The sequence below is a fragment of the Diplodia seriata genome (assembly GCF_021436955.1).
Source record: "Diplodia seriata strain FDS-637 chromosome Unknown scaffold_8, whole genome shotgun sequence".
NCBI classification, from domain to species: domain Eukaryota; kingdom Fungi; phylum Ascomycota; class Dothideomycetes; order Botryosphaeriales; family Botryosphaeriaceae; genus Diplodia; species Diplodia seriata.
Genome location: NW_027117315.1, coordinates 2,618,615 through 2,646,075, shown reverse-complemented (window position 1 = coordinate 2,646,075; position 27,461 = coordinate 2,618,615). Strand labels below are relative to the sequence as shown.

The window sequence follows — 27,461 nt, the reverse complement described above, 5'->3', positions numbered from 1 at the left end:
CTGCTGCGCCAGGGTTACGCTCTTTGTAAATACGTTCCCTATCGCCTGAATCTCCCGAACTGGACTGTTTGTTCTTGCTCCGCGAGTGTTGTGTCGGTCAAATGTGATTTGAATAGTGTGCTGTACCCGATGCTGGAACGCTATTACGCTGTTAGGGTGGCAGAAGTAACACACGGTATCACCAGGTGAGGCGGGGGGAAGGTAGTCAGCAACGATTAAATACAATCAAAGTTGAAGGCCCATTCTTTGTTTTCCCCATTAGCATTTTCGAATGTTTTTTGTTTGCCTTTTCTTTGCTAAGAACGTGGGACGGACTACTATCGTGGAACAATCTATGATCCTTGCCGTTAATTCGGTATAGCCAAGTACCTTGCTTTGCTGACACCGTATACTTTTGTTTCAATTGTTAGAAATGATTAGACAATCCTGGATTTTCGGCCATTTCGAATGTAGGAGACATGACGGACTGTCGTGGGAGAGAGCTCCGGAAGGAGATACACACGGCCTTAGCGGACGAGTTGTTTCACAAGCGGTAATAGTAGTTAGTTGCCATCCATGCTAAGAAAAACCCCAGCCGGCTTTGTTCCATGGCGAACTAAGCCGAGACTCCGAGCAATCGTCTTAAAAGGTTCAAGTCACATCACCTACAACAAGTAATAAATCACACGAGACGCGGCATTTTCTTTTCTCTCAAGTATCGTTGATATCTACATACATCGAAGTCAAATTGTTTTGTACATCACACATACGAAGAAGAAGCGTACGCGAGAGTTCGTTCGTTCGTTCGTCCGTCCGTCCGTCCGGGCGTTGGCTGCAGCAAAACCCTTCAGCACGACCACGCATTCGGTCCCTTACAACTTCCAGGACAGGCCGGCGTGCAAATCGCCACGACGCTTGTGCGCCGACGACGTTGCGTTGGAGTCGGTAAGCAGGTTCGTGGCGTTGCCGGCGACCTCGGAGAAGTGCAAGATGACGCTGAGGTCCACGGGCTCGGGCTGCTTGACCCATCCGAGTTCGCTGGGGAGGCGTTCGTTCTCTGTTCAGAACAACCCCACGTCAGTCACCTGTTCCTCGTCTGCGCATACATGTGTGATCACTCACCGAAGAAGTACTCGACCATGGTCCTGTTGACGGTCTCGGAGGCGTGGTCGCCGAAGACGATGAAGGGGGCGGCGATCTCGCCCAGGCTGAAGGACTCGACGGTCGAGCTGAAGGCGTAGTCGGGGTTCGCGGCGCGCGACTCGACCTGGCGGAAGATCTTGCTGTTGGCGATCATGGCCGGCGTCATGACGTCGTCGGTCCAGTACTTGCGCGACGTGTCGAAGATGGACTGGTTGAAGACGTGGTTGTTGCCGAAGTAGGCGTCGGACCGGCTGAGGCTGGCGTCGTGCTCGAGCACGTTGTGGCGGTTGAGGTGGTCGCTGCGGGGATCGTCTTGTCAGTGTTGGTGGTGGGGATGGGGTGGTTGTATTTAGCTTACAGCGTGAAGAAGGTGGCGTTGGGCTCCGGGTTGGCGATGATGGCTTGCTCCCACATGATGGTCGCCAGCGCGGCATCGAAGTTAAGACCGTCCCCCAGCGCACGGATGGCATTTGCCTTGGTGATGTTACGGCCGTCGCGCGGAAGGAAGCCATGGTTCGCCAGCGTGTTCATCATCGGGCAGGGGCCCCGGACTGTGGTATATATATCAGCATCGTATGAAGTTGGAGTTGTGGGGTTGCCATCATACAGTCGTTGGGGCCGCCGGGAGCCCAGTAGTGGACCGAATCCTGTCCATAGGCCAGAGCGAAAGCAGCGAAAGCCAAAGGGCTAGCGAAAAGAGACAGCTTCATGTTTGGCGAAAGAGGTGTAGAGAGTGAATGTAGACAAGAGAACAAGCGTGTTGATGTCAACCAAATGTGCAAAGTAAAAGCGTTCTTATATATCTCTAAACATTTACAGCCCTGCGTAGCCAGTATACGACGGTGCGATTACGAATGACACGAGTCGTACTCGTTGCGCGCCGACCAGTCAGAACGAGAGCATTTGATACGCTCGTATCTCGCATTGCACAACCGAAAGCCCCAAGCGTCACCTTCCCCACCTTTCCCTCCGCAATTCCTGTCAGACACTTTCCTTTCTTTCCCATTGGCTTCCCTGGTGGCTCAAGTGTCCCGAAAGGAACAGGGGAACACTCAACTCGGAAGCCGGCATCTGCTTGGCACGGAACGTCTTACTGTCCCTGCGCGGCCCTTGTGCGTAGCTTAATTGATCTTCCTCTATTTTTCCAGAACCTCTCTGGTCAGATGTGATCGACTGCGCTAAAACGTACATGTGCTGTACCTCGATATTGAATTTGCCATGCTGTGTTGCCCAAGAGAGGCCTGTCAATTCACAGTGAGACGGGCCGGGAGAAGGCGAAGTCCAGGATTCGAACGAAACCGGTTGTTTGAAGCCAGTGTTAGTGCCGCAGTCGACGTGTGGGCACCACTAGTCACTCAGTAGAAACGGCCGGATTCAGATTCGCATGGGTTATCCTGAACAATAGCACTGCCCCTTAACAGCCGCAGCACCGAGCGGCGAAACTCGATAGCTATGACGACGATCTTGAGCGTTTCCAGTCCGAAAAGCCGCATGGACGCATTTCGGATTGTTTCAATCTTCGGATCGGCCTTGGCGTCCATTCCCACTATCAATCGGGTGTTTCTCTCCCGGAATTCGACCGCCTCATTGCCCCTCGGATCACGGGTCTCATGTCTGCCGCTCTGTCAATTGCGGCTGTTCACAGCAAGGCGCCCTCCTATGTATGCCCAACGCCAACCCTTGGCTGCATATCTCCTGTATGACATTGTTTCACGGGCACAGTATCGGCAGTGAAACGGCAGTACACGTCGCAACGCATGTAAGTGTTCTTCACACCTTCCCCTTTTTCCCTGTCAGTGAGACTGGCAGTTGGGACGCAGTACTACTCGATGAGCCTCCAAGAGTTGCCAGCATACGAAACTGCACAGCCATCCGGCTCCACAACCACTGACACAACCCCAACAGAAGAAAGAAGAAAGAGTTATCTATTATGCATTATCCGGTAGTCCCGTATATCAAGTACTTCGCCATTCTCACAACACCCACCCCATCACCCCCCCGGTAACTCCCTCGGCTTCTCCCTCCCCTGCAACTCCTTCACGCCTTCCCCATCCGCCCCCGCCGGCAACTCCTGCACCTCGCCCCCCTCCAACTCGACCGGGGGCAACCTCTCCCTACCCGCCACCGGCAACTCCGCCGGCCGCATCTCCCTCTCCCTCTTCCTCCCCCTCCTCCCCCTCCCATCCCTCCGCCGCCTCCACACCACGCCCCCCACCAGCCCGACCAACGCAATCGCCCCAACCACCGCACCGATGCTGACCCCCGCCTTCGCGCCCCCGGACAACCCACCACCACCACCCTCGTCCCCCCCGTCACCCTCATCTCCCGCCGCCGTAGCGCCATCCTGATCCAACGGCGCCAACACCCCCGCCCACGTCTCGTTCCACGCCTGCGCCCCCGGCAACGGCGTCAGCTCCGTGTCCCCCGTCGCGATGGTCTTGAGGTCCTGCGCCGCGAAGGCGGGGCCGGGGGCCTGCGCGAGCCAGGAGGTGCCCGTGTGCCAGTTGTGCGCCAGGTGGGCGGCTTGCAGGAAGGCGCGGCCGAGGACGACGTCTGCTCCCCCCGCCGACGACGATGACGATGGGGGGGTGTATGGGCGGCACGGGAAGTAGGGGGTTGGGGTCGAGCGGATGGGGTAGTCGAGGGTGAGGTTGAGGAGGGCGAGGGGGACGGCGATGGGGGTGGTTGGGGTGGTGGTGGACGAGTTGGACTGGGAGAAGTGCAGGGTCAGGTGGTGCGGGGAGGCGAGGAGGGAGGCGTAGGAGGGCGCGGACGTGTTCCAGAGGTACAGGCCCAGCCCGGCGTCGTAGGAGATGGGGAGGTGGGAGGCGAGGGCGGCGCAGGTCGCGGCGGGGAGGTACATGTAGGGCACGCCCGGGTCGGGCTGGGCGGAGAGCGGGAGCGGGTCGGTGGCCGTGTCGCTGGTTTGCAGCAGCCCGTCGATGGAGGTCGCGCCGGAGGTGTTGTTGAGGAGGGCGGGCGCCCCGGCGGCGACGCCGAGCGAGACGCCGGCGAGCGAGAAGGTCGAGTTGGAGTGCGCGGCGATGGGGGCGCTGATGATGCGCGCGCGGTCGTAGCCGCCGTAGAACATCTTGCCCGTGATGTTGTGCAGGACGGAGCCGACGTGGACGCCGTAGCTCATGGATGCGTACGCGCCTTGCTGGTAGCCGAGGGCGAGCGTGAGCGGCAGCGTCTGCGTGCCCGACGAGATGTTGTAGGTGAAGGTGTCGCCGCCGTACAGGGACAACTGCCATGGTCAGCGAACGGCCTGGTCTGGCTGCTGGGCGCTGGGGGTGGGTACGTAGCCGACTCCGACGGTATACGAATCCCCGTTCGGGAAGTTGGCCGTCACGTTGTCTGCGACGGCCATGGCCTGGCCGTCGAGAGTGTAGGAGCCGAGGGTGAGGCGCTGGGTGGTGTAGCGGAGGCTCCCTTGCAGGTCCATCAGGTCAGTGACATAGCCGCCGTTGACGGTGGCCAGCTCCGAGGCGTCGAAGTCGGCACTGGTCTCGTTGAGATACAGGTCGTGGGCGGGCGAGCCGGCCCAGGCGGGGATGTTGGGAATGACGCATTGGGCGGACTGGGCTTGACAGGAGCTCGCGTTGACCATCATGCTCGTCTCCAGCAGCGACGGATAGAAGCCCAGGATCTGGGCCGGAGCGTCGACGGGGGCCCTCACAAAGGCCCATGGGCCGTCGGGCCCGGCTGGCGGGCGTCAGTGGCCGTGTCTGTCGCGACATGGGACGAGCTTCACTCACTGCCATCGTTGTTGAACTCGAAGCCCCACGGAGTGGTGGACGAGGCCCGGGCAGCACCAGCGAGACTAAGCAGCAATGGCAGTCCCCGCATCATTGCGTGTCCCTGGCGACGTGGGCGATGATGCGGAGGAGCAGGGTTGCCCGCGCGGGCGGAGGGGGCGCAGCTTTAACATGGTGCAAAGGCGATCGTCATGTGTATTGCCGTTGAGCGGTGCCAAGGAAGTGTGGGTTGCATGTGGCCGAAGCGTTGCGGTACCTCTCGTCCGGACTCCTGGCCTCGAGCAGCCAGTGCCTGTCGGTGCATTTGGCCCCCATCTCGGCGCCCGCCAGTCACTGCATGCAGCCAAGTTGTGCAGCCAACGGCTCCTGTTATTATTGATGCCGGGCTCCCAAGATGACGACAGTCGAAAAAATCAGTGGGGGCAAGGGCTGGAATCCCAGAATGCGGTTGGAATGTGCAGATCCCGCAAGGCTTGTTGTTGAAGCTGAAGGACGCTCGGGGCCGGGGTTGTCCATGGCTTGGTCGCCAAAGGGGCTTTGGAGCGGTGAGGCCACCATTGCTCCACTACCATCTTCCGTTTTCTATACAAACGCATTTGCTGGCCCGCAATTTGTATTAATTGCCAGGGCAAGGCTGGACGATCGCAATGGTCGAAGTTGTTTGCCGATGGTTTCTGAACCGCCGCCTAGCACTCCAAGGACCCTTTCTGCTGCACCAGCTTGACATCATTCGCGTCGAAGTCGAGGCTTACCGACCACGATTTCCCCACACCCAGGCACTCGGTGGTCGGGTCGTCGGGTCGCTTGCTGACGATCCGCATCCGCATCCGCATCCTGCAGCTAACACTCGCCAGCGGTAGGGCGCAATTCAAATGATCCTTCGGCATTCATGATTCTCTGTCGATCTTTTTCTCCAGTCGAAGCATTTTAAGCCGAGTCGTGGTATGAAGGTTTGCATAGGGTTGTTGCGAAATCCACAGCGAGCCTACCCGTCGATGACAACCCGACCGGCAGATATCGTTAGAATCCGTACTGTTTCAGGTAGGTATCCTCGTAGAACGATCGTCGAATGAATATCCACGGGCGATCAGGGTGTATCTGCGAAATTTCAACACAGTGATTTCTGGCAGCCGCTCTTCATCTTCGACGACGTATTCGCACGCTGCAAACCCGCCCCAGGAAGCCGTAAAGCGTCTGGCTTTGTGCGGCTCTGCAAACAAACATGTAGGGTGCTCGGAGGACTCTGGAGGGATTAGCTCCATTGCCAGAAATCTCACATCAGCATGAGACCGACGGGAGCCCGAGAACGTGGGTTTGGGTGCATCAGGTGTCCGGCCGGTCGTTGCCACAGTAATAAAGTGTGGATGCCACGAGAGGGAGCAGCGCGCCGCAAGGCTGAAGGGTGATAGCGTCGCCAGACCGCCCTGGGCACTGGCCAGGTAGGGCTCTGTCTGCTTATTCTAGCGACCGTTTCGGGCCAAGATCGCACGGCTGGCCTAAATATAGGCCGGGCTCCGCCTCAAATAGAGCTGCGCCTGCTCCTTGGTGCAACACACGAATGGGCTGGCGGTGGTCGCTCTGATCGCACAGCTGTCTTGGGCAGCCGCTTGAAAGACGTCCGCTCTTTGACGTCCGCCAAAGGGCGGATGTGAGTCAAGGTTTGGGATGACGCAAACCCAACGGCCCCCAACACGCCAAGCAAGGGTGGCCACATGAGGCTGACCGCAACACACATGCTAAAAAGCGATGGAGCGCCCGGCCTACAAGCTCGATTTCCCCCCCTTCATGTCTGCGCTTTGCGTACCGATGGCCAGTAAAGCGCAAAATGCAGCTACGGGATTACTTCGTCATCTTCACTTCCCTTGACTTCTACGGCGCAAATGAGAAGAACTGCGATGAGGCCTTCGACGGCGATGTTGCCGGCAGAGGTGTAAGTAGTTCATCTCTACTCTTAAATGTATAGGGCTAACAGCGGTGCAGGTTGTAGCTTCCCTCGTCGTTACCGCCATTGCAACCACGCTGCTGGCCATATGCGCCCCATTCCTGGACGGCATCGCCGGCTACGGCCTCAAAGGCGGGCTCGAAGGCTGCGAAGGCGTCTTCTCGCGCGGGATGAACGAATGGCTGTTCAGCAATTTCAGCCAGAAAGGGCGCGAGCGCAGCGACTTCTACCGCAAGGTGCTCACGCGCGTCATGATCACGCTGGGCGACCAGCAGGTGCTCACGGGCATCGCCATCATCATCAGCGGCTACAGCCGGGCGATGCAGAACCACTCTCCAATGGTCGAGGACTACTCGCGCTGGCGCTACCGGCTGGTCGAGAACCACTTCTTCCTCATCGTCTACCTGGCCTGCCTGTCCAGCAGCTCGCACCTGGCCGCCGTCGTCACGCTGAAGCGCTATCTGATCGGCAACAAGGTCCTGGCCTTCCTCCGGCTGGCGCTGATCGTGCTGTTCGCCCTGCTGCTCACCGTCACCATCTGTCTGTCCGTTCCGTTCGGGCCGCCGACCATCCTGTACCTCTCCATCGAAGCGAATCTCGAGACGGAGAAGAGAATGTGCCAGATCTGGAGGAAGAGCTACGGACCCTGCGAGGACATTAAGCTGCACCGCTTCTGGCTGGTTGTTTTCTACATTGTCGCCGTCGTCGCCATTCTATACCCCTACTGGATCGCCATCATCAACACCTTCGAGAGCTGGAACGAAGAGCTGAGCGCCCATTTCAAGCGGTTCTGGCAGAACGAAAGCAGATGGCTGCCAATGCATTGGATCAGAAAAGCGTTTACGGGTCTGGACAGCCTCGGGCCCGGAAACTTCTGGAAGTCGTTGCGGAGGGGCCTCAAGAAGACGTTTCTGTTCTTGGCTCTCGGAAGTTCGGGCGAAGCATACTGCCTGCAGATCTTGTTCTTCTCCGTCTCGCTCTTTTATGTCCTTCTGCAGAGGATGTCCAACAAGCCTCCCGACCATCCGGAACTGTGTGACCTCTCGGCTGGAGGAACGAAGTGGGGGTTTGGCCAGATCCTTCCTATGATTTTGTTGGCTGCTCCCATCATTTCTGGGATTGTGTCATATTTCGGTGGGTTTCACGCACTGTTATGATTTAGCTTTGCCGCTAACACGTATTGCAGAAATCGCAACTGAATTAGAAAAAGAGAAGCAGGGAGACAGATCTGAAGAGAAGAAAGTCTTGACTCCCGAACAACTCGCATGAGCTACATGATTTCTTACGATATCTACCAGCTGTTTGGGCGTCTGGGTGTAAGCGGTTGAACCTTTCTAATAGTAAAATACTCTTCTTGTTTTTCAGCTTAAAGATATAGAGCAATTCGTATCAATAATACGAATACAAGATTTTCCTTGCCTCTACCTAAAAGTTCTCTATACATTACTTCTATAAAGTGTTTATTAAAAAGCGATTTGAGGCCGGAGGCCAACGAACTTTGAGGCGCAGAAAGATGATTTGCACTGCCCGGTTGAAATGCTCGACCCGTACTCCTGGGACTCCACCGACCAATGGCCAATACTGTTCAGATCTGCGGTGGAGACAAGTACTGACCACGATTCATGAATAACCCGGGGGGTTTTCACCGCCTTGTCTGCACGCTGAACTGGCACTTTTCTCTAGGACGTGTCCTCTTCTCTACATCAGCCTCGTCTAATATGGATCCCGCGACCGTCCTCGGCGTGGTCGCAGCCGCAGTGCAGTTTGTTGATTTTTCGACCAAGCTCATATCACGGAGCTACAAGATTTGCACCTCGAACTCAGGAGAGCTTTGCGACGAGGCACGAGGGGTCGCAATAGCTCAGGCTCTGCGCAACCTGAATGGGGCGATCAAAAAATCCAGCGAAAAGGCCATCGGAACCGCGACCGTTACTCTAGATGAAAGTGACGACGAATGCAAAGATTTTGCCCGAGAGCTTCTGGACTTACGCACGCTCTGTGACGGATGCAACGATGTCGCGCAGGAGCTTCTGGATGCGTTGAACAAACTCACCATCGACAAAAGGAAAAGACGAGCGTGGGAAAGCTTCAGGATCGCATTGCAGAGCATTTGGAGCGGCGAGACCATAGACCGGCTCGAGCGACGTCTGAATGCCTATCGCGGGCAGATATCGATGCACATGCTCTGGGGTCTGAGGTATAACACCGTAGCAAGGCACACGGCTCCAAAGATGCTGATGAAAGATACAGGAAGCAGCTTGAACGTGGCTTACAGGATCTTGCGCATGAACAGCAACAGACCAGGGAACAGATACTGAGTCTTGTTAGCGAGAGCCATGTTTGGAAACAGGATGTGATGGCTGCTATCAGAGCGTCTCCGTTGCCTCTGGTTGCACCGGATAGTTCGACCCAAACCGGCTTCGTGAAGCTACTTCTCCGAGAATTGCATTTCCAGAGAATTTCGAATCGGGAAGACAAGATACCAACCGCACATCAGGCAACGTTCGAATGGGCTTTCCGCCCCCCAAGGGCAGACCAGCGTCCCTGGGCCGACTTTGGGAAATGGCTGGGAAGCGACTCGAGCATGTACTGGATCACCGGTAAAGCGGGTGCGGGGAAGTCAACGCTGATGAAGTTCATCGGAAACCACCAAACGACCAACGAGATACTCACGAGTTCGGCTGGAGATCGCCCGCTCGTTATTGCTCGGTTCTACTTCTGGAACTCCGGCACAGAACTACAAATGAGACAAGAAGGTCTTCTGCGGACGCTCACTCACGATATTCTGGAACAACGCGAATGTCTTGCCATCAAGGCCTTTCCACATCGCTGGGAGCTTTTCCGACTCTTCGGAATTTATGATTCGGGACCAACACAATACGTCGAATTGCAGCGCCAACTCGACCAGATTCTAAAGGCCAACGCATCAACACAGTTCGTTTTCTTTATTGATGGCCTTGACGAATTCGTCGGAGACCATGCGGACCTGGCTGCGTATGTCAGGCGGCTTTCGGATAACGAAAACACGAAGATTTGCATCTCAAGCCGACCGTGGAACGTTTTTGAAGATGCATTTGCGAGTACACCAAGCCTTAGGGTCGAAGACCTGACATATTCGGACGTCATCCGCTTCATAGAATCGAGCTTTGACGAGAGCCCGGGATATGATGAGCTGCGGATGGAGACCCCATCGGAAGCACAGAATCTTTCACACGCAGTTGCGTCAAAAGCATCTGGAGTCTTCCTATGGGTCAGTCTTGTGGTGAGGTCGTTGCTCATAGGGTTGATGAACGGCGAAAAACTTTCAAAACTCAGGAGCCGCGTGGATTCCCTGCCCCTCGATCTTGAACAGCTATTCCAAAGGATGCTGGACCAGATACACGACGATGACCGGGAAGATTCATCAAGACTGTTCCAGATCGTGCGAGCTGCCGACCAACCCCCAACAGTGATGGCTCTGGCTTGGGCTGATGAGAATGAGCCGGAATTTCCTCTCAAGCGAGCTATTGAGCCGCTGTCGCCTGAAGAAAGAGATGGAAGGTCACGACGAATGCGCCGACGCCTCAAAAGTCACTGCGCAGGGCTCTTGGAAGCAGATAGGTCGTCCTTGTCCGAAGGCACTGTCGACTTCCTTCACCGTACGGTTAGAGATTTCCTCTACCGCGACGACATCTGGTCAAAGCTCCAGGGTTTTGCGCCGAAATCGTTTCATCCAGCGCGGGCGTTGTGCCGGTCCCATCTTTTGCAGTTCAAGTGCATGGTTGGTGACCTCCAACCAACACACATATCGATGGATTCCCTCTTGCACGGGCAAATACCAATCGTACTGTTTCATACACTATCGGGTTTCATAATCTACGCCTACAGGGTTTATATGGAGACTGGCGATGCCCAATGGCAGCTATATGATGAGCTCGCAAAAACCACCAAATTCCATTTGGACCGTAAGCAACCTTGCACGTTAGTCGACGACATCTGCTGGTGCCAGGGTCCTGCTGACCATGATGACGGACCTTTCCTTTCTCTTGCTATTGCCCTTTGCATTATGCCTTATGTGGAGGCCTGCCTGACAAGGCGGCCGCTACACAAGAAGAAGAACCAAGGAGGTCGCACGGTGCTCCAAGAAGCTGTGTGCTCTATGAACCTAGTCGGCTCTGGGTCATGGGATAGGGAATTTCATAATTGGAGGGACGTGAAAGAGCTGTTGGGGTTTCTGCTTAAGTGTGGAGCGGACCCAAATTTGTCCACTACTCAGTGTAAGCCGTCGGCGTGGAGAATGCTCGCTGCAAACCCATTGGAAGTGTCGCAAGACATGTTCATGGCCTTTTTGCGGCACGGAGCAGATCCCTGGGTCAACTTGGACGAGACCTCCCTCATGGGCCCCTCGTGGAGGCCTGTGCTGGTGCTGCAGAAAGAGGAGCAAAGAGCCAAGAAAAGAAAGCAGAAGGCCCGGCGAAAGCAGCAGCTTGTATCCAGCATTCGGTCGCTCAAGAAATTGTTTGTTTGTACTTGATAGTAGAGCTCTCAAGCTGCAGCTAGTAATCCCCTACTGTTTCAGGAGCGACACGCATCAGTAAAAATTGCAGCTTGGAGGAGGAGAGCGAAGAAGCGTTAAGGTACAGACAATAAAGAGCAACTGAATATCAAGCTAGTATGAGCAATCCCGTAAACGACCACAATCACTGTGTACAGCCTCCTCCGTTTCGCTCCTATACACTAAGAGTCTTCCTCTGCCGCTCCATATGAATGCGGTGAGACTCTCCGACAGGAGAAGGTGTACTCGACAAAATCATAGCCATGACCATGCTCAAGCCACAAGTTCCCGCGACAGGGTAAAATCTTTCGACCGCCTCCGGGCTTTTGACCAACTCATTGATGCTGCAGATGATAGTCTCGCTTGTAGGCCGTTTCGCACGGAGCCCGGCGGGGTGAAGGTTGATAGCGACAGAGCACCTGACATCGAAGGAACAGTAGTCTCCGCTCAGGTAATCGGGCATCTCAGCGGCGCGCAAAACGTATACGGTGTGCATCTCATCGTAGACGACGTCCAAGATCCCATGGATGATGCGGTTCCGCACCAGAAAGACTCGCACTGTGCAAGGTCAGTACCGCGCACGCAGGCGATAGTCCGCCAAGCAGGTTGCTGACCCAGGATGTCTGAAGGAGCGGATGGAGGCACTGCGTCTTCATACAGGAGCGCTCCGTCATGGACCAGCCGATACTGCTCTGCATCGATTGCGCACTCGGTGACCAGCGCAGTGGCCAGCTCTTCGAACAGGGCCTCCTCGCCGTACTCCCACGCAATCCACAGCACCAGCCACGGTTGCCGTCCTTCGCCGAGCCCTTCAAAAGTTCGATCCAAAGCCCGGCCCACGGCTTGACCAGCCTTGTTGCAAGGTACTTATCCGTGAGTATCGCCATGATGTACAGCTCCTCCAGCGAGAGGCGCCGAGGGACCTCGTCGAAGCGCAGGTGGGCAATCCGCAAGAGAAGGGCCAGGGTTTGGGGATTGTCTTCCAGCAGGATCTCCGCCATGCCATTTTCGGTTTTCGCTGGGGCTTTGAACGGACTGTCGGGCGCAAACATGCTCTTCCACGCGTCGCAGGCAAGGGCAAGCACGCGTGACTGGACGACGAAGTGACCTGTGTTTGCGCCATCATGCGGGTCCCGGGCCAAAAGATGCACGTCGCCATCCCTATCGAGGGAAACCGGCGGAGTCTTTCGAATATTTTCCATCGCCGACCAGCGCTGAAAGGTGGCTTCGATCAATTTGCGATTCCGAAGGGTTCCAAGGCATGTCTCGAGCGGGGCTGTGGCCGGCTCTCTCAGTGGCTGGGATGTAGGACCGCTTCCGCCAAAAGATGATTGGCGGCCCACACGTAGATAGGCACCTGTGCCGCATCCACCCTGCACAACGCGAGCGTCTTTTGATTGTCGGTCTATATGAAAAGCCGCTCCTCCCCCCATCATTAACGATACTCGACATAACATCGTATGACATGGCGAAAGACTCCACGACAGGCGCTCAAAGCCCTCCCGAGATACCGGAACATCTATGGAAGCGAGCCCTGGACCAAGCTGGCAACGACTTGAAGGCGACTCTTATTGCGGCCAAGATCAATAAAAGTTATGTCATCAAAGCCGTTCGCAAAGCTGCTCAAGAAAGAAGATAACAGTCTTTATAGATGTGTTGGAGATACATTACGCCTGGGGCCGAAGTGGTCATCGTCCGCGACCTCGAGAAGATTCTTGGCCGGTTGGACGTACTCGAAGCTGAATCACAGCCGACCCGCACTTCATCCCCACGCGCCCCGTGGTGTTTACCCAGGGGATGCATGGGTATGTTGAGAGGCAGCACGCTAGCAGGAGTCAGGAGGAGTTGAAAAAGATGTGTATTCTTTGGGGAAGGAGGGGGGCTGAGATGGCGGGGAGGCTTTTGTCGTCGCGGCTTACTGCGTACTCCGCCTTGTCTTGAAGAGACCTCAGCCTGCTGGATTCTCTTATTCGGTAATGGATGGAGGCATGCTGAGCGACGGTAATTTCATCTAGCATGAGATTTGATATTGCTGGAACGGCCTTGGGCTACATAGACATAGAGAACAGGAAAAGTCCCATAGCATGAATAACGACATGACAGTTTTGGTGGGGTTACTGGCTTGTGAAGATGGAGGCATTGATAACAAATCGAGACTAGTGGTAACACACATAAGCATACCTATAAGCATTCGCACTAGTGTCTAAGCGATGTAGTTAAATAGCACCGCCGCTTCCGTCCATCGCTCCATTATGCCTCCCACACGAACGCGTCAACGAGCCCGCAAGGCATGCATGCCATGTCGCTCGCGGAAGCGGAAATGCGATGCCAACTACCCATGTGACATGTGCGTGACCTATGGCTACGATTGCCGGTTTCCCATAGATGACGGCCCGGCTGCTGCATTCACGCCCCGTCCTGCTACAGTAGCAAAGACAGCGTCGTCCATCCAACCCCTGCGAATCGATGAATCAGCATCCATTGATCGAGGAGTCCTTGACCCGTCCCGATCGCGCTTCGTCGGAACCAGCTCAGCCGTCGCCTTTCCGCAGAGTCTCGGCCAGAGCCTCGGATCTCAGCAGCCGCTCGCCCTCCATTCCTTCGGCTGGAATCTCGGCTCTCGGGCTGAAGAGAAGTCGCCAGACCTCCCGTCGCTCACTACTCTGGTCTCAAGGCCAGACTTGGATCTTTATTCGGGCACATTCTTCACCCTTCTAGCCCCCATTTTTGATGTTGTCGACCAGGAATCCTTCTCGGCCCGCTCTTTGGCTCTCTACGACCGACGCCACCGCGACTCTGCAACTGCATCCATCATCGCCGGCGTCGTTGCCCTCGGTTCGTTGTTCCACCTCAAGCCACACTCTCGTGAGCTCGAAATTGTGCAGTTCGCGAAGAATACGCTCGAGGACGCGAAATGCACGCGGCGCCCCTCTGCTGACCACGTTGTTGGCTGGATCCTGCGCACCATATATCTACGTGCCACGACAAGACCGAACAACGCATGGCTTGCTTCAAGTACTACCATGCATCTTGTAGAGGCGACTGGTCTGCACATTGACCCCGCCACCGTCCACCGTACATCCGAGCATCTACTAGCTCCCATAGGAGGATCTGACCGCCTGCGCCGCATCTTCTGGTGTGCTTGGGCTCTGAACAAGACCATCTCCTACGAATACTCGCGGACCGCTGTTTTGATCCCCAACGTCACCTGCCACCCAGTCGAGCCCATTGTCGGAAACTTCTTGCCCGATTGGATCCAACTGGTGCAAACCATACCAGACCGCAGTTCGCCCGAATCTCTCATGGACTCTCTCCACCAGCTGGCCGGAATCGCATCCGGCCACCCAATGCTCCGGCTGACCAAAGCCGACGTGTCTTTCTGCTTTTTCCGACGACTACGACAGCTCGGAGTCAACATTCCCACCAATGCCGTCGACGTGCTACTCGGCATCGGAGACGAGGCAACCGGTGCTGCCGACGAGCTCATTGGACAAAAACAGTCGTGGTGGAATATTCTGGGAGCCATCTTCCAATACACATGCGTCCTATTGGCGCTCGATACGCAAAGCAGTCTTGCCCGCCTGCATCGTGCTTTATCCACACTGGAGGCGATTGCCGGCGCATTTGACACGCATCTGGCCAAAGAAGCACTGGTCACTGCCCGAGTGCTTGTGAAGGCTGCCATGGCAAAGAAGAGGGAGGAACTCGCTTTCCTCGAAGAGGCGGTGGGCAACCACAACGAAATCCCCGGGAATGCACAGCCGAACCCGAGAAATGATACAGCCACGCCACAGGAGCTTACGGACCTTGGTCTTAACTGGGATCTTTTCCTCAATGATCCTTTTCCCTTCACATTCTCAGATACGGAATTGGGCGCTTAGTGCGATTGGACATATTTAAAAGTGTACATCACCGGTAATAATCTGTATCAGCGTTTACTATTAATAATTATACTTTCACGTAGGGCGTATTTTTCTAGCTTTTTATCTTCTGTTATCTCTATGGTCTTAACTATTAACTAGTGTAAAATTAATAAATTACCTTGGTGATCGTAAATGCTCGTATATAGTCTATCATAAAAGGCCATTGACCAAAGCATCTGACGGCTACCTGCGTCGCCTCACAGACTCGGCATACTGGACCAAAGCAAAACAGACAGAAACAGCAAGCCCGAGCCCGCTCAGCCCTATCCCAAGATAGAACCCACCTCTATAGCCCGCCAGCAAGTCCCTTCCACCATCATTGACCTGACGTTCGACGGTGCCAGCAAAGCCCAGGCCGATGGAGATGGAGTAGTTGATGACGGTGTTCAGCAGCGACGCCGCCAGCCCCTGCTCCTCCCTCGGCAGCGACCTGCTCATGATGATGGTGCCGGCCGGAAACGACATGTCCATGCCCCAGGGGATGACGACGAAGCCGACGAAGGTCTGCGCCCAGTACGTCTGCGCGACGGGCGCCGTGGCGACCAGGAAGTTGCCGACGGTGAACGCCAGCATGGCGACCATCATGACCCAGCTCGGCGGCACGCGGCCGAGGACGGCGCCGGTGGTGAGGGCGGCGCAAAGCCCGCTGAGGGCGACGGGGACGAAGTGGGCGCTGGCGAGCAATGGCGTGATACCCCTCAGAACGAGGTTGAAGCGCCACGAGTAGTAGACCCAGATGCCGAAGCTCGCCCAACCCGCGCTGATGCAGGCGAGGACGAACCCGACGTCCCTGCCGAGCTTGCGGACGGGCACGAGCGGGAAGCGGGCGCGGGCCTCGATGGCGGCGAACGCGGCCAGGACGAGCACGCCCACGATGAGCACGGCGTACGTGTACGGCGTCTGCCAGCCGACGACGGGCCCCTGGTTCCACGCGAAGTTGAAGAGGACCAGCCCGACGAGCCCGGCGACGGTGCCCGCCGCGTCCAGGCGCTCGAGCAGCCCGCACTGCTCCTCCGCCGGCCTTCCCGTCGTCTCTCCATCTTCCAGCCCGCCATCGTCGACCCACTCCTCCTCCTCCTCCTCCTTCTCCTCCCTCGGAATCACCACCGCCCCGGCCACCGCAACCGCCGCACACACCCCCGCCAGACACCAAAACGCGCCAGGCCACCACGCCGTCTCAGCAAACAGCGCGCTGCCGGCGGCACCCAACACAAACCCGCCCGGGGCCGTCGCGCCGAACACCGCAAACGCCATCTCCTGCCTCCTCTCCATCCGTGGTCCGTCATACGCACGGCTCAGAATCGCAATCGCATTGGGCAACACGACCGCGGGTCCCACACCCTGCAGGGCGCGACACATATTAAACACCACCAGCCCGCCCTCCCGCTCCGCATCATACGCGCCCGCGAACCCGGCCGCCGCCGAGCACGCCGCGAACCACGCGAAGCCGCCGACGAAGAGGGCTTTGTGGGCGTGCAGGACGTCGCCGATGCGGCCGGCGGGCAGGATGAAGATGCCGACGGTGAGCGAGTAGGCGGCGGTGAACCATGATTGTTGACCGGGGCTGGCGCCGCCGAAAGCGTGCGAGAGGGTGGGCAGGATGGCGATGGTTTGGGCGAGCGAGGCTTGTGTGAGGAGTTGGGACGTGCAGAGGATGCCGACGAAGAGGGCTTCGCGGGCGGGGGAGGCGCGGGGTTTGAAGGTGGAGCGGGTGGTGGTGGAGAGGGTTGTTGTGCGGCGGGCGAGGGGGACGGGGGGTTCGGGGTCGGTGGGCAGGGGGGTGGTTGGCGTTGGGGTCATGATGGGGTTTGGGGGTGTGGGATGGAGGCTCCAGGATGGAATTCGGCGAAAGGGATGTGTTGAAGCTCAAAGCATGGAAGCTCCTTTAGAATACTACGCAGTGCCTGCTCTGGTGAGGGTCTATATACGTCCGAATTGGGATGCTGACAACAGTACTTTCTACTGGTAGCTCCGCAATAGCCGCTCTGGTACCGCAATATCCGCTTTCCGCTCCGCAGACATCCGCAAAAACCCGTTCCGTTCATGCAATGCTTACTGGCACTAGCACGCCGACCAGAAAATATAAAGTCTGAAAACTCTTGACACTGCTCCGTACCATCGCGCTCTACTCGAACAATCCATTACATAAAAGGGTCGTCCGACTGAATCTACCAAAATTCACTATCCAACTTCCAACCCAACCTAACCCAACCACCACCACCCCCGTTTTCAGAAAACAAAAACAAAAACACCATGCCTTCCCCCATCCCAGCCACCATGTCAGCCCTCCTCCTCACCCGCCCAGCCATAGCCTTCTCCACCCATCCAACCCTCACCCTTACCCCCTCCCATCCTACCCCTCCCCAGTCCCACTCCGGCCAGCCGCCCCCATCCTACTACCTCCTCCTCCACATCGCCTTCTCCGCCATCCACCGCTCCGATCTCCTCAACGCCCACGGCTCCTTCCCGCATACGACATACCCCCTTATCCCCGGCCGCGACTTCGCGGGGATCGTGGTAGCCGTCGGGGACACCACCACCTCCTCCTCCTCCCCCACCACCACCACCGCCCCCTCCCCGCCTGATTTCGCCGTCGGTGATCCCATCCTTGGCACATCCGGCGCCACGCTCGGCTTCTCGGCGCACGGCGCACACGCGGCCTACGTACGCGTTCGTGCCAGCCGCCGGCGTTGCGCGCGTGCCGGAGGGTACGTGTGGGGAAGGAGGTGGCAGCGACGATGGGGGTGCCGTGGACGACGGACGGCGGGGTTGGCGTTGGAGAGGGCTGGGGCAGGTGTGGTGGCGGGTGCGGCGGGAGGCGGGAAGGGCGGGCAGAGGAGCGGCGGGGAGAGGGACAGCGGAGAGAGGGAGAGCGAGAGGCGGAATGGGGAGAGGCAAAGCGTGCTCGTGCTAGGGGCGAACGGGGCGGTTGGGTGGGCGGTGGTGGAGGTTGCGCGGGGGAGGGGGTGTCGGGTTTTGCGGGGGGTGAGGGCGAAGGGGTCGTGGATACGGTTGCGGATCCTGGGTTGGAGGAAGTGGTGGAGGCGACGGGGGGAAAGGAGGTGGATGTTGTTGTTAATGCGGTGGGGAGGGGGGAGTTGGCGGCGGTGGCGGTGAGGAGATTGGGGAGGGGTGGGCGGGCGGTGTTGTTGGCGGCGGCGGAGGGGGAGGTGGTGGGGGTTGGGATGAGGGAGTTTTATCGGATGGGGAAGAGCCTTGTTGGGTGTAACTCGCTGGATGAGACGGTAGAGGCGATGGGCGCTAGGCTGAGGGGGTTGGTGGAGAGTGGGGCTTTCGATGGATTAAAGGGGGTGACATTACAGGAGTTAGGTTGGGAGAGGGTGGGCTTAGAGGACGCGGTCGATGCGTATGGAAAGGCGGTGGCGGAGAAGAGGAAGTTCGTAATTGTTATGTGATGCATGGTAGGCTCTACGAGTTCCCTCACATTATGTAAAACCAGTAATGTGATATTTGCTAAATTAATGCTTTTTCTCCTTTACCATGTCACAACTGCGGAGACTGGTAGAAACAGGGGGCCTGTATCCAGTTAGAAGGTGGGACTCATCGGCGCTAAGATGGGAGAGAAGTCCCGAGAGTACATCATCGGGGTTTAGAATGGATGCTAGCTTGGCCCTATTTGTTTCAATTATACCGGAGCTTTAGGGGTGTTCTGCATAGCAAGAAAATCACGAGGCAGCATTTTGGGGACTGAGGAGTCTGGTGACGATTGTAAAGTAGTAAGGAGCGACTTTTAATATGTACAAATGCAAAGGAAACTACCGCGTCCCTCGCCCTCCCGTTAACTGGACGCATCTGACAGGCTCAGAGTCCGCCGTTTAGATGACAACGGTGGTGGTGAGCTTGAGGTCGTCGATGTGGCACTGGTCATCGCCATCCACGCAGTTCAGCTTGACATCGCCCGTTCCACTGATTCCATTGAAGCTCTGGTTGCCGGAACTTGAAGGAAGCGTCAGCTGCAGCTCTTAACACTGGGGGTCGGAATTTGCTTACCCGTCGGGCAACACGGTCCAAGACACGGAGAGGGTCTTGAAATTGTCGCCGAAGACGTACTGCGGGAGTCCGTTGCAGAAGCGCAGCTCGTTGGGACGAACGCTGTCGTCGCCGCAGATGGTGGTGTCGCCCGTGTTGGGCTCGGTGATGTAGAAGTAGACGTTGGCAACGTCGGTTGGCTGGGCACCCATGGTGAAGTTGAAGCCGGAGACCTCAAGGGGCTTGGGGGCAGCAGCGCGGGGGATGGAGGCGGTGTAGGCCGCGGTGGCGAAGCCGAAGAGGGCGAAAAGAGCGGAGTGCATTTTGTAGCGGTGGTGGTAAGTGTGATTGATTGAACGAGTGGATTGATAATGAGTGTGTTGTTATTCTGATCTCTCTAGTAGAGGTGCTCTTTTATAGCGACTCACGGTGGATAGCACGGAAACATCACACATGAGTCTGGTATGACATTGTGCTGCGGCTAAGGTCGTGCGCAAGGCATATTCGTCTGCATCTGAATAGCTGCACAGCACTGAGTCGGTCGATCTCTACGAAGTCTAAACACGAGCGGTGGGTGCCATTTCCCGGTCTGCTGGATGGTATCGAAGCGACAGGATGATTCAGTTTCTCCGCGGTGTTTAGTTCCGAAGCTGTCAATTACGTGGGAGAAAGCGGTTTTGGAGGGGGCCGAGGCAGACTCGAGGCAGATTTGGGCTGTTTAGAAAAGGAGAAACGAGCTAATTCCGTTGATCGGCAACACATTCGGCGAACACCACCAAGAACCACCGAGTCCAAGCTGTATGATTCTACGTGCGCCCCGTTGACATGAAACAAATCAAAGGATGGATTGAGCTGGATGCTGAGCAAGACCCATGCACATTCTTCTCTCGAGCTGCCAGGTATCTCGGGCTCCTCTGTTGCGGGAAGGACGGCAATTCGGAGCCACGGCTGTATGATTAGTTACACAAGTCTGTGTGGATGCGGTCTGTCTAGCCGCACCTAACCGTCTACCTGACCCCACCCCATTGCTTATGGGCCCATATTCGTCCGACTGCGACAAGTGACTTCAATAATATGGGACCAAGAGCATTTTTGTATCATCACTGTGCGGGAAGTATCGCAATAGGAAAACTCTACAACGCACCGCTCTTCCTGTCAGCAACTACGGACTGGCCGCGTCGTTCGCAAGAATGAGGAGAATCGACTTCTCTCTTTTGCCCCACTCAGCTCACGGCCCCTACCTGTCCTTTTTTGCTTTTACCGTTGCTTTTGTACGCTAACGGGTATCCTTGTCGAGTAAGGTCGCACACCTGTCCACGTTACATCGGATATGTGGCTGTGTGGACGGAATCACCCAAGCAATGCCGAGATGGCCGAACAAATCTTGTTTTGCCAGAGCGGCTGCCACGTCCGGCAAATGCCAAATGGACAGCGACTCCAAGCCACGCGGTCGAGATGCCGCCACGTTACACAAAAGCACTTCCTTCCATCACGACTACTCGGCCCCGTACGTTCCAGACGCTACACTACACTGAAGATCTGGATGCCTTATTCTCGACACTTGCCCGTATGGGAGCCAGAGGCAGTTTTTACGATACACAATGTGGCAAACAGAGATATCGAAGGCGTCTGAGGCTTTCATTGAATCACCCAAAGGATGGGTCGATGTACTGATGCAAAAGCCTCAAGTCTTTTGAGAAGGTATAAGTAGTGTTGAGCACTGAGTTGAAGCCGTTCCAAGTAGACAGGCTTACACCTTCGACCGAACCTTTCTTACAGTCATGCTGTTTCTCTCGCTCCTTGTTTCCGTGGGATTTGCGGCTGCCGCTGTCCATGTACGTCCTCCACGGCCCACCGACGCTTCCACCTTCAGTGTTCTCCCTACCCGTACCGAAGCGGCCGTTTCTTCCGATCTTTTCGTTCCCCACGCGAGATGCGCCCGCCGCCTTGCCGGCTGTTGGCAGCTGATCAGCAGCGGGGCTGCTCCAACACCAGAGACGACTGAAGTATCCTTGGCCAATACATACATTCAACGTGTAGGCATTCCGCTCACTTTTGCGTAAGGCGTTAAAGCTGACACATTCAGAAGAGCAAGCGCGCCGATGTCACCGATTCTTCCTATCTTTCGGCAGCCTCGTCAATGTGCAGCAAGAACAGCTGGGACTGCTGTCCATTGACCAGTGGCCCGGTCGCTGCCCCGACACCAGACACGGCCGACGCGTTCGTGGCGAATCCGTCTTTCGCAAGCCTCGCCGCCAACGCGCCGACTCCGACAGGCTATACGAACGCGTTTACAAACGCGAAGGGAAGCATCCAGCAGTCGTTCGGCTATCGTGGAAACACGCAGCTGAACAGTTACGACCCCGACGAGTGTGCTGCATTCTGCAACCTGGACGATTCCTGTCGCGGTTTCAACCTCTTCGTCCAGCGCGATCCGACGCTACGCCCTGCCTACAGTGTTTGCACCGACCCTCCATCCACCGGCTCTTACGGCTGCACGCGTTGGGGTTACCCCATCAATGGAGCCAACGCAACCAACGATGGCTCCTGGCAAGCAAGCTTTAGAGTTGCCGTCGTTGCGTCCAACGGATACAACAGGATGCACGACAACGTTCCGACAAAGACAGTGCCGGGATTTGCGACACCGGTCAACATCGATGGCGCCGCGATCCAGGATGACAGTTACTACATGTTTGTGGACCACGAAGACCAGTCTGCGTTTGATCCCACTATCTGCGCGAAGGACTGCCAGGACAACACTGCTTACAACAAACTCCATTCTGGCGGTGGCTCATACACAACTTGCGTAGGCCTACTCATTGTTTTCGGGATGCCGAAGCTGATCATTCGCAGAACACGTTCAATGCGTACATTCCTCTCAAGAACGGTATTGCCCAAGGCACTCGATGTGCTCTTTATAGCCAGCCTGTAAGAATTCCTCTCACAATCACGGCGTGTAATTCATCTAACATATCTAGGTGAGCAACATCTCACAGAAGGCTACCAACACCGGCGGAACGCAAGGGGATGATGTATACACGATTGGGGAATCCTATGTTTATGTGTTGAACTCATCGTAAGGGGATGACGAACAGATGGTAATATACCGAGATGGGTACGTGCGCATAACGGGATGAATCGGGACGTTCTCTTTTTCTTTCGGGTGCTTTGTTCTCCGTACATTTACACGATCATTCTGTTTCCTACTCTCCTATATCTTAGCAATCTAGCAAGTACTATTCATGCCGAAAACCGACAGTAACTCCTGAAAATCAAAGTAACGTCCAACTGAGCCAGAGTAAATAGTACAAACTAATGCGGCCTTCTATAAATCCGTAACAATATCAATACCATATCTTCTCTTCTCCTTATCGCCTACTTCACTTCGCGAAAGATGTTCTTCTTTGGTCTCTCTTTTCTTGTCCTCTTCCGTCGATCTTTTACGCTCTCCATCCCCCTTTCTTGTTGGCCACCATTGTAGGCTAAATCTATCTTCGTTGAAAATGCCGCTGCGTAGAAGTTCCTCTTCGCTCCAGAACTCGGCTCCATCCGGCACCTTGTTTAGCAGTTCACTTCCTAAGAAGAGTCTCATCTTCGCTCCTATGCTTCCAACGTCTTCCGCCTTCATGTCCAGTGGTTCTGTCAAGACCCAGGACACAATAACGCAGGCAGCTAGAAAGGTCAGTATTCCCTCTAAGATACGGGTAGAAATGGCGCTTTGAACGAGGCGTAAACGCTCGGAATTGGTAACGGTGCCGGTCAGGTTGGAAAGATGGAGTCCCTCAGGTATAATAGATGAGTTCGATGGAAAAGGCATAAAGAACAGCCGTAAGTCCTGGGCTAGTGTCGTTTGGTAGAGATGTTCCATCTTCTGAACCAAGTTCGGAGCGTTTTCCTCGCCAAGTAGTTCCCCTTCTGGCGTTCCTTCACGACCCCATATCAGTGCCTCGAATATTGGATCAATGTCTTTCTGGAAGCTAACGTTCCCGAAGAAAACTGACATCGGAAGCCAATGAATGAGCCCACGAAAGCTTTCCTGAATAACCTGGGCGGAACCTTCAATGGCCTTTGGTGGATGCGACACATCGACTTGGAAATCGGGGAGAATGAAGTTTGCGTCGACTTCGAGGACTTCGGCGTAAGACCAGCATTCCAATAGTGTAACATCATGGACACTATGCTCAGTTCTCCTTCCAATTGCTAACCAATTGCGAGAATCTACACAGCCGTCAATGTTGTTACCATACCCGTTTCGATCCACCAACCAGGCCGTTTTTGCGATAAAGCTATCGCTGGTTGTCTTATTCGACCGTGTGGAGCCGTCGATCCGGAGTGCTATGCTCTGGATCGTGCCGTTGTCGTAGTGTGGAATGCATGGTAAAGATGGGTTCAGGTAAGCAATGCCAAACTCATCGAAAGGGACAGTATCGTTGTGAAAGCTGTTGATACTGCAGTTCATTTGAGCCCGAAGAGCAGGGATTTTCGTGCTCAATATGAACCTGGAATTTTGGATACCGTCGCTCGCATTCAGTGATAGTTTTGGAAAAGCCAGACCCTCGTAGGTCCACTGGGGGAAAGATATATTGTCGTAATGTATGAGGTCGGAGATAGCCACACATTGGTCCCCCCCGGTCTCTATTCCATATTCAATCGCTTTGCTTATGTAGTCGCGACTGGCAGTAACAACACCGAATTGTTCCTCCTCTTGATAGGTAAACCAATCTTGAAGTATTAGATTCACATGTTCCTCGGCAGGTAACTTGTCGGCTACGTAGATTCCGCTACTGGTGATACCAAGCAGCGACGTAGCCATTGAAGCGGCTAACATAGCGGATAGTCCGAAACTACGAAGCTTCAGAGATCGAATGAATAGAGTGACCGTGGTCTCGCCAAGCGGGTCAAGGAGCATCGTTCTAATGTCGACTGGATTACAACGAAGTTGTTGGAAACTGTGCAGAGCCCTCGTGGAAAAGCTCAATGTATCGAAGCCATATCCCACTAAAGACAACACGAGCGAAGGAATGATTACCCATGATTACTTCATGTAACCATTGGTTGAAACATTGGCAATTCCATGTCTCTTAGCCGAGAACTGCAACAAAATTTCGAGCGTTGCAATACTGAGCAGCGAGATGGCTATCATGCTCGAGCAAAATAACCTGCGGCTCGAAATCGGACACCACACAGATCTGGCCGGGGGTTTGGCATCCAAGTTCTCCGGCATCCTCCAAAATCTGATCCCTCTTTTCCTTTTGCAACTCGCCTTTAGGCAATCGTACTCTCTGAGAGCTCGTTCGAGTCCTTCACTTCGAGCCAGGTGGATTGCATGGTAAAGCAGTCCTTCCGAGCTTTCGTGGCGCGGTATGGCGGGAGAAAGGCTCAAAACAACGCACAAGACGCAGAAGATTACACAAAGAGCTTCCATCAGCCGCAAGGCAAAGAGTTGGACACAGAGCCTGCTCTCAGTTTTGCTGAAAAGCCCTTGAGTAGACTCATTGTGTGCCGATGTCCGACTTGCTTTCGCCCATTGAGCCGCAAAGGCGGGGAAAATTTCCCGGGAGTTGCGATCAAGAAGCGTTGTATCGTTCAATGCGCCGATATCGACATGAGGGTCCGTAATGTTGAGGAGATTGAACCAAGGACTTAATGCTTCGTCACCCTCGTAATTGACATCAACGACAACGTCATATTTGATATCACCATAGGCGATGTAGGGTCCACTCATAGCTTCGACGATTCCTTTGGTGATTGAAGAACTGTCCACTGAGCGAATTGGAGAGCTTCCTGTAATTTCCGAAACACTAACGGGGTCGCCTGCTCCAGAAGTTGAATTCGAGACCCAGCGGCGGGTCAATGAATATTCTGGTTCACAAAGGATGCCGAAGATATTGCTTAAGCCCGAATACATCTGATGGGGAAATCCGGCATCGATCAGCTCCTCGCCGTTAATCCATGCCAGATAGATGAATATGCGTTCCGAAACTCCTGTAGTTGAATGCTCGGTACACCTCATGTGGTCAACTTGACTGCGGTGACTGTCGATGTTGGTATCACCGGACCAGACGTTGATACTCTTCTCGAACCAGAGACAATAGTTCTGGATAGAGCAAGACGGAGAATAGATTTCTATGGCAATACAGGTGTTATTGCCAGATATAGCATATGGATCAGGTGACGTGATGTTGAAGGGTGCTGAGTATTCCCACTGAACAGGTTCGCAATTGTGCAGGTTTGCGGAAAAGACATCTGCAACGACGGATGATGTTGCATTGCTTACTGCCACTTATCAGCCTAGGCTTCAACACGCTTATCCATATCCGAACTGACTGACCTGATTCCAAAGAAGAGAATGTTTGTGTCGCAAACTCCGGTGTCGTCCCAGCGGGATACGAGGTGTTGAAGCGTTTGATTGCCCAGAACCGCAATGCACCCTTCAAATCGGGTACCCCATTATCAGTTGTAAAATCAAACTTGTCGAGTAATACAAAAGATCCTGGCTGATCTATGCTTCGATATTCCAGACTTAGAAGACCGGTTGAGGCGATGACAAGGACTCGCAAGAGGAGCATCCCGGATACGGCCAGAGCGACTGAAAAATGTCTCATCTTCACGGATTTGAAGAGGACACTGGGCATTGATGCAGTCGTGTAGTTTAGCGAAATTGCTTGCAATGCTTCGGGAGCACCACTCCTAATCATCATCCACGGCGTCATCTGCTTGAACCGGTACTCCACCTGTCCCCAGCAGACGACAATAATGGTTAGGAGAAAGGTTGGGCCGTAGGTCCACAGATAATGCCAGCTCTGGTCGACAGTGGACAGTCCTTGGTTGCGCTGAGAAAAGTAGTGTAGAAGCTCCAGCGTCCCAATCATCACTGCGAAAATGCCAGCATACCCAAGCAAAATCGGCTGGTGAAGATGTAGTCGAAGATGGCTGTCTTCTGCTTGTTGGAGCACTTCCAAGGTTTGGTTGTCCGGCATATGTCCATTTGGGCCGGCCGATGGATTTGGATCTTGAGAGCCGTTTGCGAGGTATCGTTCAGAGGCGGTCTTTGGACTAGGCTGGGCAATGCCGGGATCAATTGAGATTGACTGCTGTTCGGTTGTAGAAGAAACTTTCCGAATCGCGGTGGCGCTATCAGTGGATGAAGTACACGCGGCTTCTGTGCTCCTGATCATCTTACTTCTTTCCGAGACGGTGTTGATAGTATCCGATGAGAGCTCCTCGATGATCGTTGATGACGACGGTTGTACGTCCCCTGTGAGAAGACCGCCGCCTTCGAAACTTGTGTTGGGCCTATCGAGAAACAAGGCAGAGTCATCTCCATAAGTGCTAGCTGACTTTTTTGACGTGTCGGGAATACCGCTCATGATGGTGGAAATCTAGGCAGTTGCCGACCTTGTCCGTTGGGTTCCGGGGGGGTTGTTGGTTAAATCTTTGAAGGACACTGTAGAACAAGGCTGCGACCACCGTAATGCTATTTAAAAATATCTCTATACTTAGACAGCGTCGAGTGCAACTGTTTTAGAAGGTAGTCGCACAGCCACCTGCGGCCAGTTTGTCCTTCATTGGCACTGACTAGTGATGCAAGGGCTTGGTGTAACAGTACGGGAGCTTTCATGTGTGAGCTGACCTTGACCTAAAATTAGGCCAGGTTAAGCCGTAGTACTTGATGCCTGAAAAAGCCCGAGCGCGAACACCGAAGCGATACGACGGTGGGTAATCCGCTACTTTCGCGTGTACATTAACGCCACCATCTTGCCGCAGCAAGAGCTTGGGCATAAATTGTCGATAGGGAGGTCCTTTCATTTTTACAGTTTTGTATGATGGAACCGTCTTCAGGCATGCGCAGGATAAAAGTTGAAAGTGATAACGCGGAGAGGTTCTCGAGAGCTGTAAAGTTAAAAGATCGTCTAGAAACAGTCCGTCTCCATTTCTGGCTCATCAAAGCGTTGGAGCTGGTGGTGAAGCTAGCATGAGCAGCTTCAAAGGTAAAGGGGGCGGTTTGGCTCACGACGTCCAGAGGTGGGATCTCCTCGCCTATGCAAGGGCGATACGTATCGTACTTTCTCAAAGCAAGGCTGCGGGAAATGATGTATGAGCATGCTTTCACCTGCAGTCAGCAGCCGAGCTCTAGCTCTGGAAGTTCCATTCGCTGCATACATCTCACACATGTTTGCTTGTCTCGCGAA

General features: G+C 55.1%; 7 protein-coding genes across 7 annotated transcripts; 3 read left to right on the top strand and 4 right to left on the bottom strand.

Annotated features, from left to right (window-relative positions):
* Nucleotides 1–1,093: 1,093 nt before the first annotated feature.
* Nucleotides 1,094–1,832, bottom strand: SLS55_008403 (uncharacterized protein; the record flags this gene model as incomplete). Its single annotated transcript, XM_066779814.1, has 3 exons — nt 1,094–1,421; nt 1,481–1,673; nt 1,730–1,832. The coding sequence occupies 3 exons, from the start codon at nt 1,830–1,832 to the stop codon at nt 1,094–1,096; spliced, it is 624 nt and encodes a 207-aa protein (XP_066630618.1).
* Nucleotides 1,833–3,112: 1,280 nt separating this feature from the next.
* SLS55_008402 (uncharacterized protein) lies at nt 3,113–4,492 on the bottom strand (the record flags this gene model as incomplete). Its single annotated transcript, XM_066779813.1, has 2 exons — nt 3,113–4,369; nt 4,487–4,492. The coding sequence occupies 2 exons, from the start codon at nt 4,490–4,492 to the stop codon at nt 3,113–3,115; spliced, it is 1,263 nt and encodes a 420-aa protein (XP_066630617.1).
* A 2,194-nt stretch (nt 4,493–6,686) lies between these two features.
* On the top strand, nt 6,687–7,979 carry SLS55_008401 (uncharacterized protein; the record flags this gene model as incomplete). Its single annotated transcript, XM_066779812.1, has 2 exons — nt 6,687–6,693; nt 6,853–7,979. 2 exons carry the CDS (start codon nt 6,687–6,689, stop codon nt 7,977–7,979), a joined length of 1,134 nt encoding a protein of 377 aa, XP_066630616.1.
* A 5,722-nt stretch (nt 7,980–13,701) lies between these two features.
* Nucleotides 13,702–15,237, top strand: SLS55_008400 (uncharacterized protein; the record flags this gene model as incomplete). Its single annotated transcript, XM_066779811.1, has 2 exons — nt 13,702–13,707; nt 13,909–15,237. The coding sequence occupies 2 exons, from the start codon at nt 13,702–13,704 to the stop codon at nt 15,235–15,237; spliced, it is 1,335 nt and encodes a 444-aa protein (XP_066630615.1).
* Nucleotides 15,238–15,462: 225 nt separating this feature from the next.
* Nucleotides 15,463–16,533, bottom strand: SLS55_008399 (uncharacterized protein; the record flags this gene model as incomplete). The annotated part of the gene is made up of 2 exons (XM_066779810.1): nt 15,463–16,471; nt 16,529–16,533. 2 exons carry the CDS (start codon nt 16,531–16,533, stop codon nt 15,463–15,465), a joined length of 1,014 nt encoding a protein of 337 aa, XP_066630614.1.
* Nucleotides 16,534–19,286: 2,753 nt separating this feature from the next.
* SLS55_008398 (uncharacterized protein) lies at nt 19,287–19,724 on the bottom strand (the record flags this gene model as incomplete). Its single annotated transcript, XM_066779809.1, has 2 exons — nt 19,287–19,511; nt 19,716–19,724. 2 exons carry the CDS (start codon nt 19,722–19,724, stop codon nt 19,287–19,289), a joined length of 234 nt encoding a protein of 77 aa, XP_066630613.1.
* A 1,378-nt stretch (nt 19,725–21,102) lies between these two features.
* Nucleotides 21,103–22,201, top strand: SLS55_008397 (uncharacterized protein; the record flags this gene model as incomplete). Its single annotated transcript, XM_066779808.1, has 2 exons — nt 21,103–21,108; nt 21,359–22,201. The coding sequence occupies 2 exons, from the start codon at nt 21,103–21,105 to the stop codon at nt 22,199–22,201; spliced, it is 849 nt and encodes a 282-aa protein (XP_066630612.1).
* Between the last annotated feature and the right edge of the window lie 5,260 nt (nt 22,202–27,461).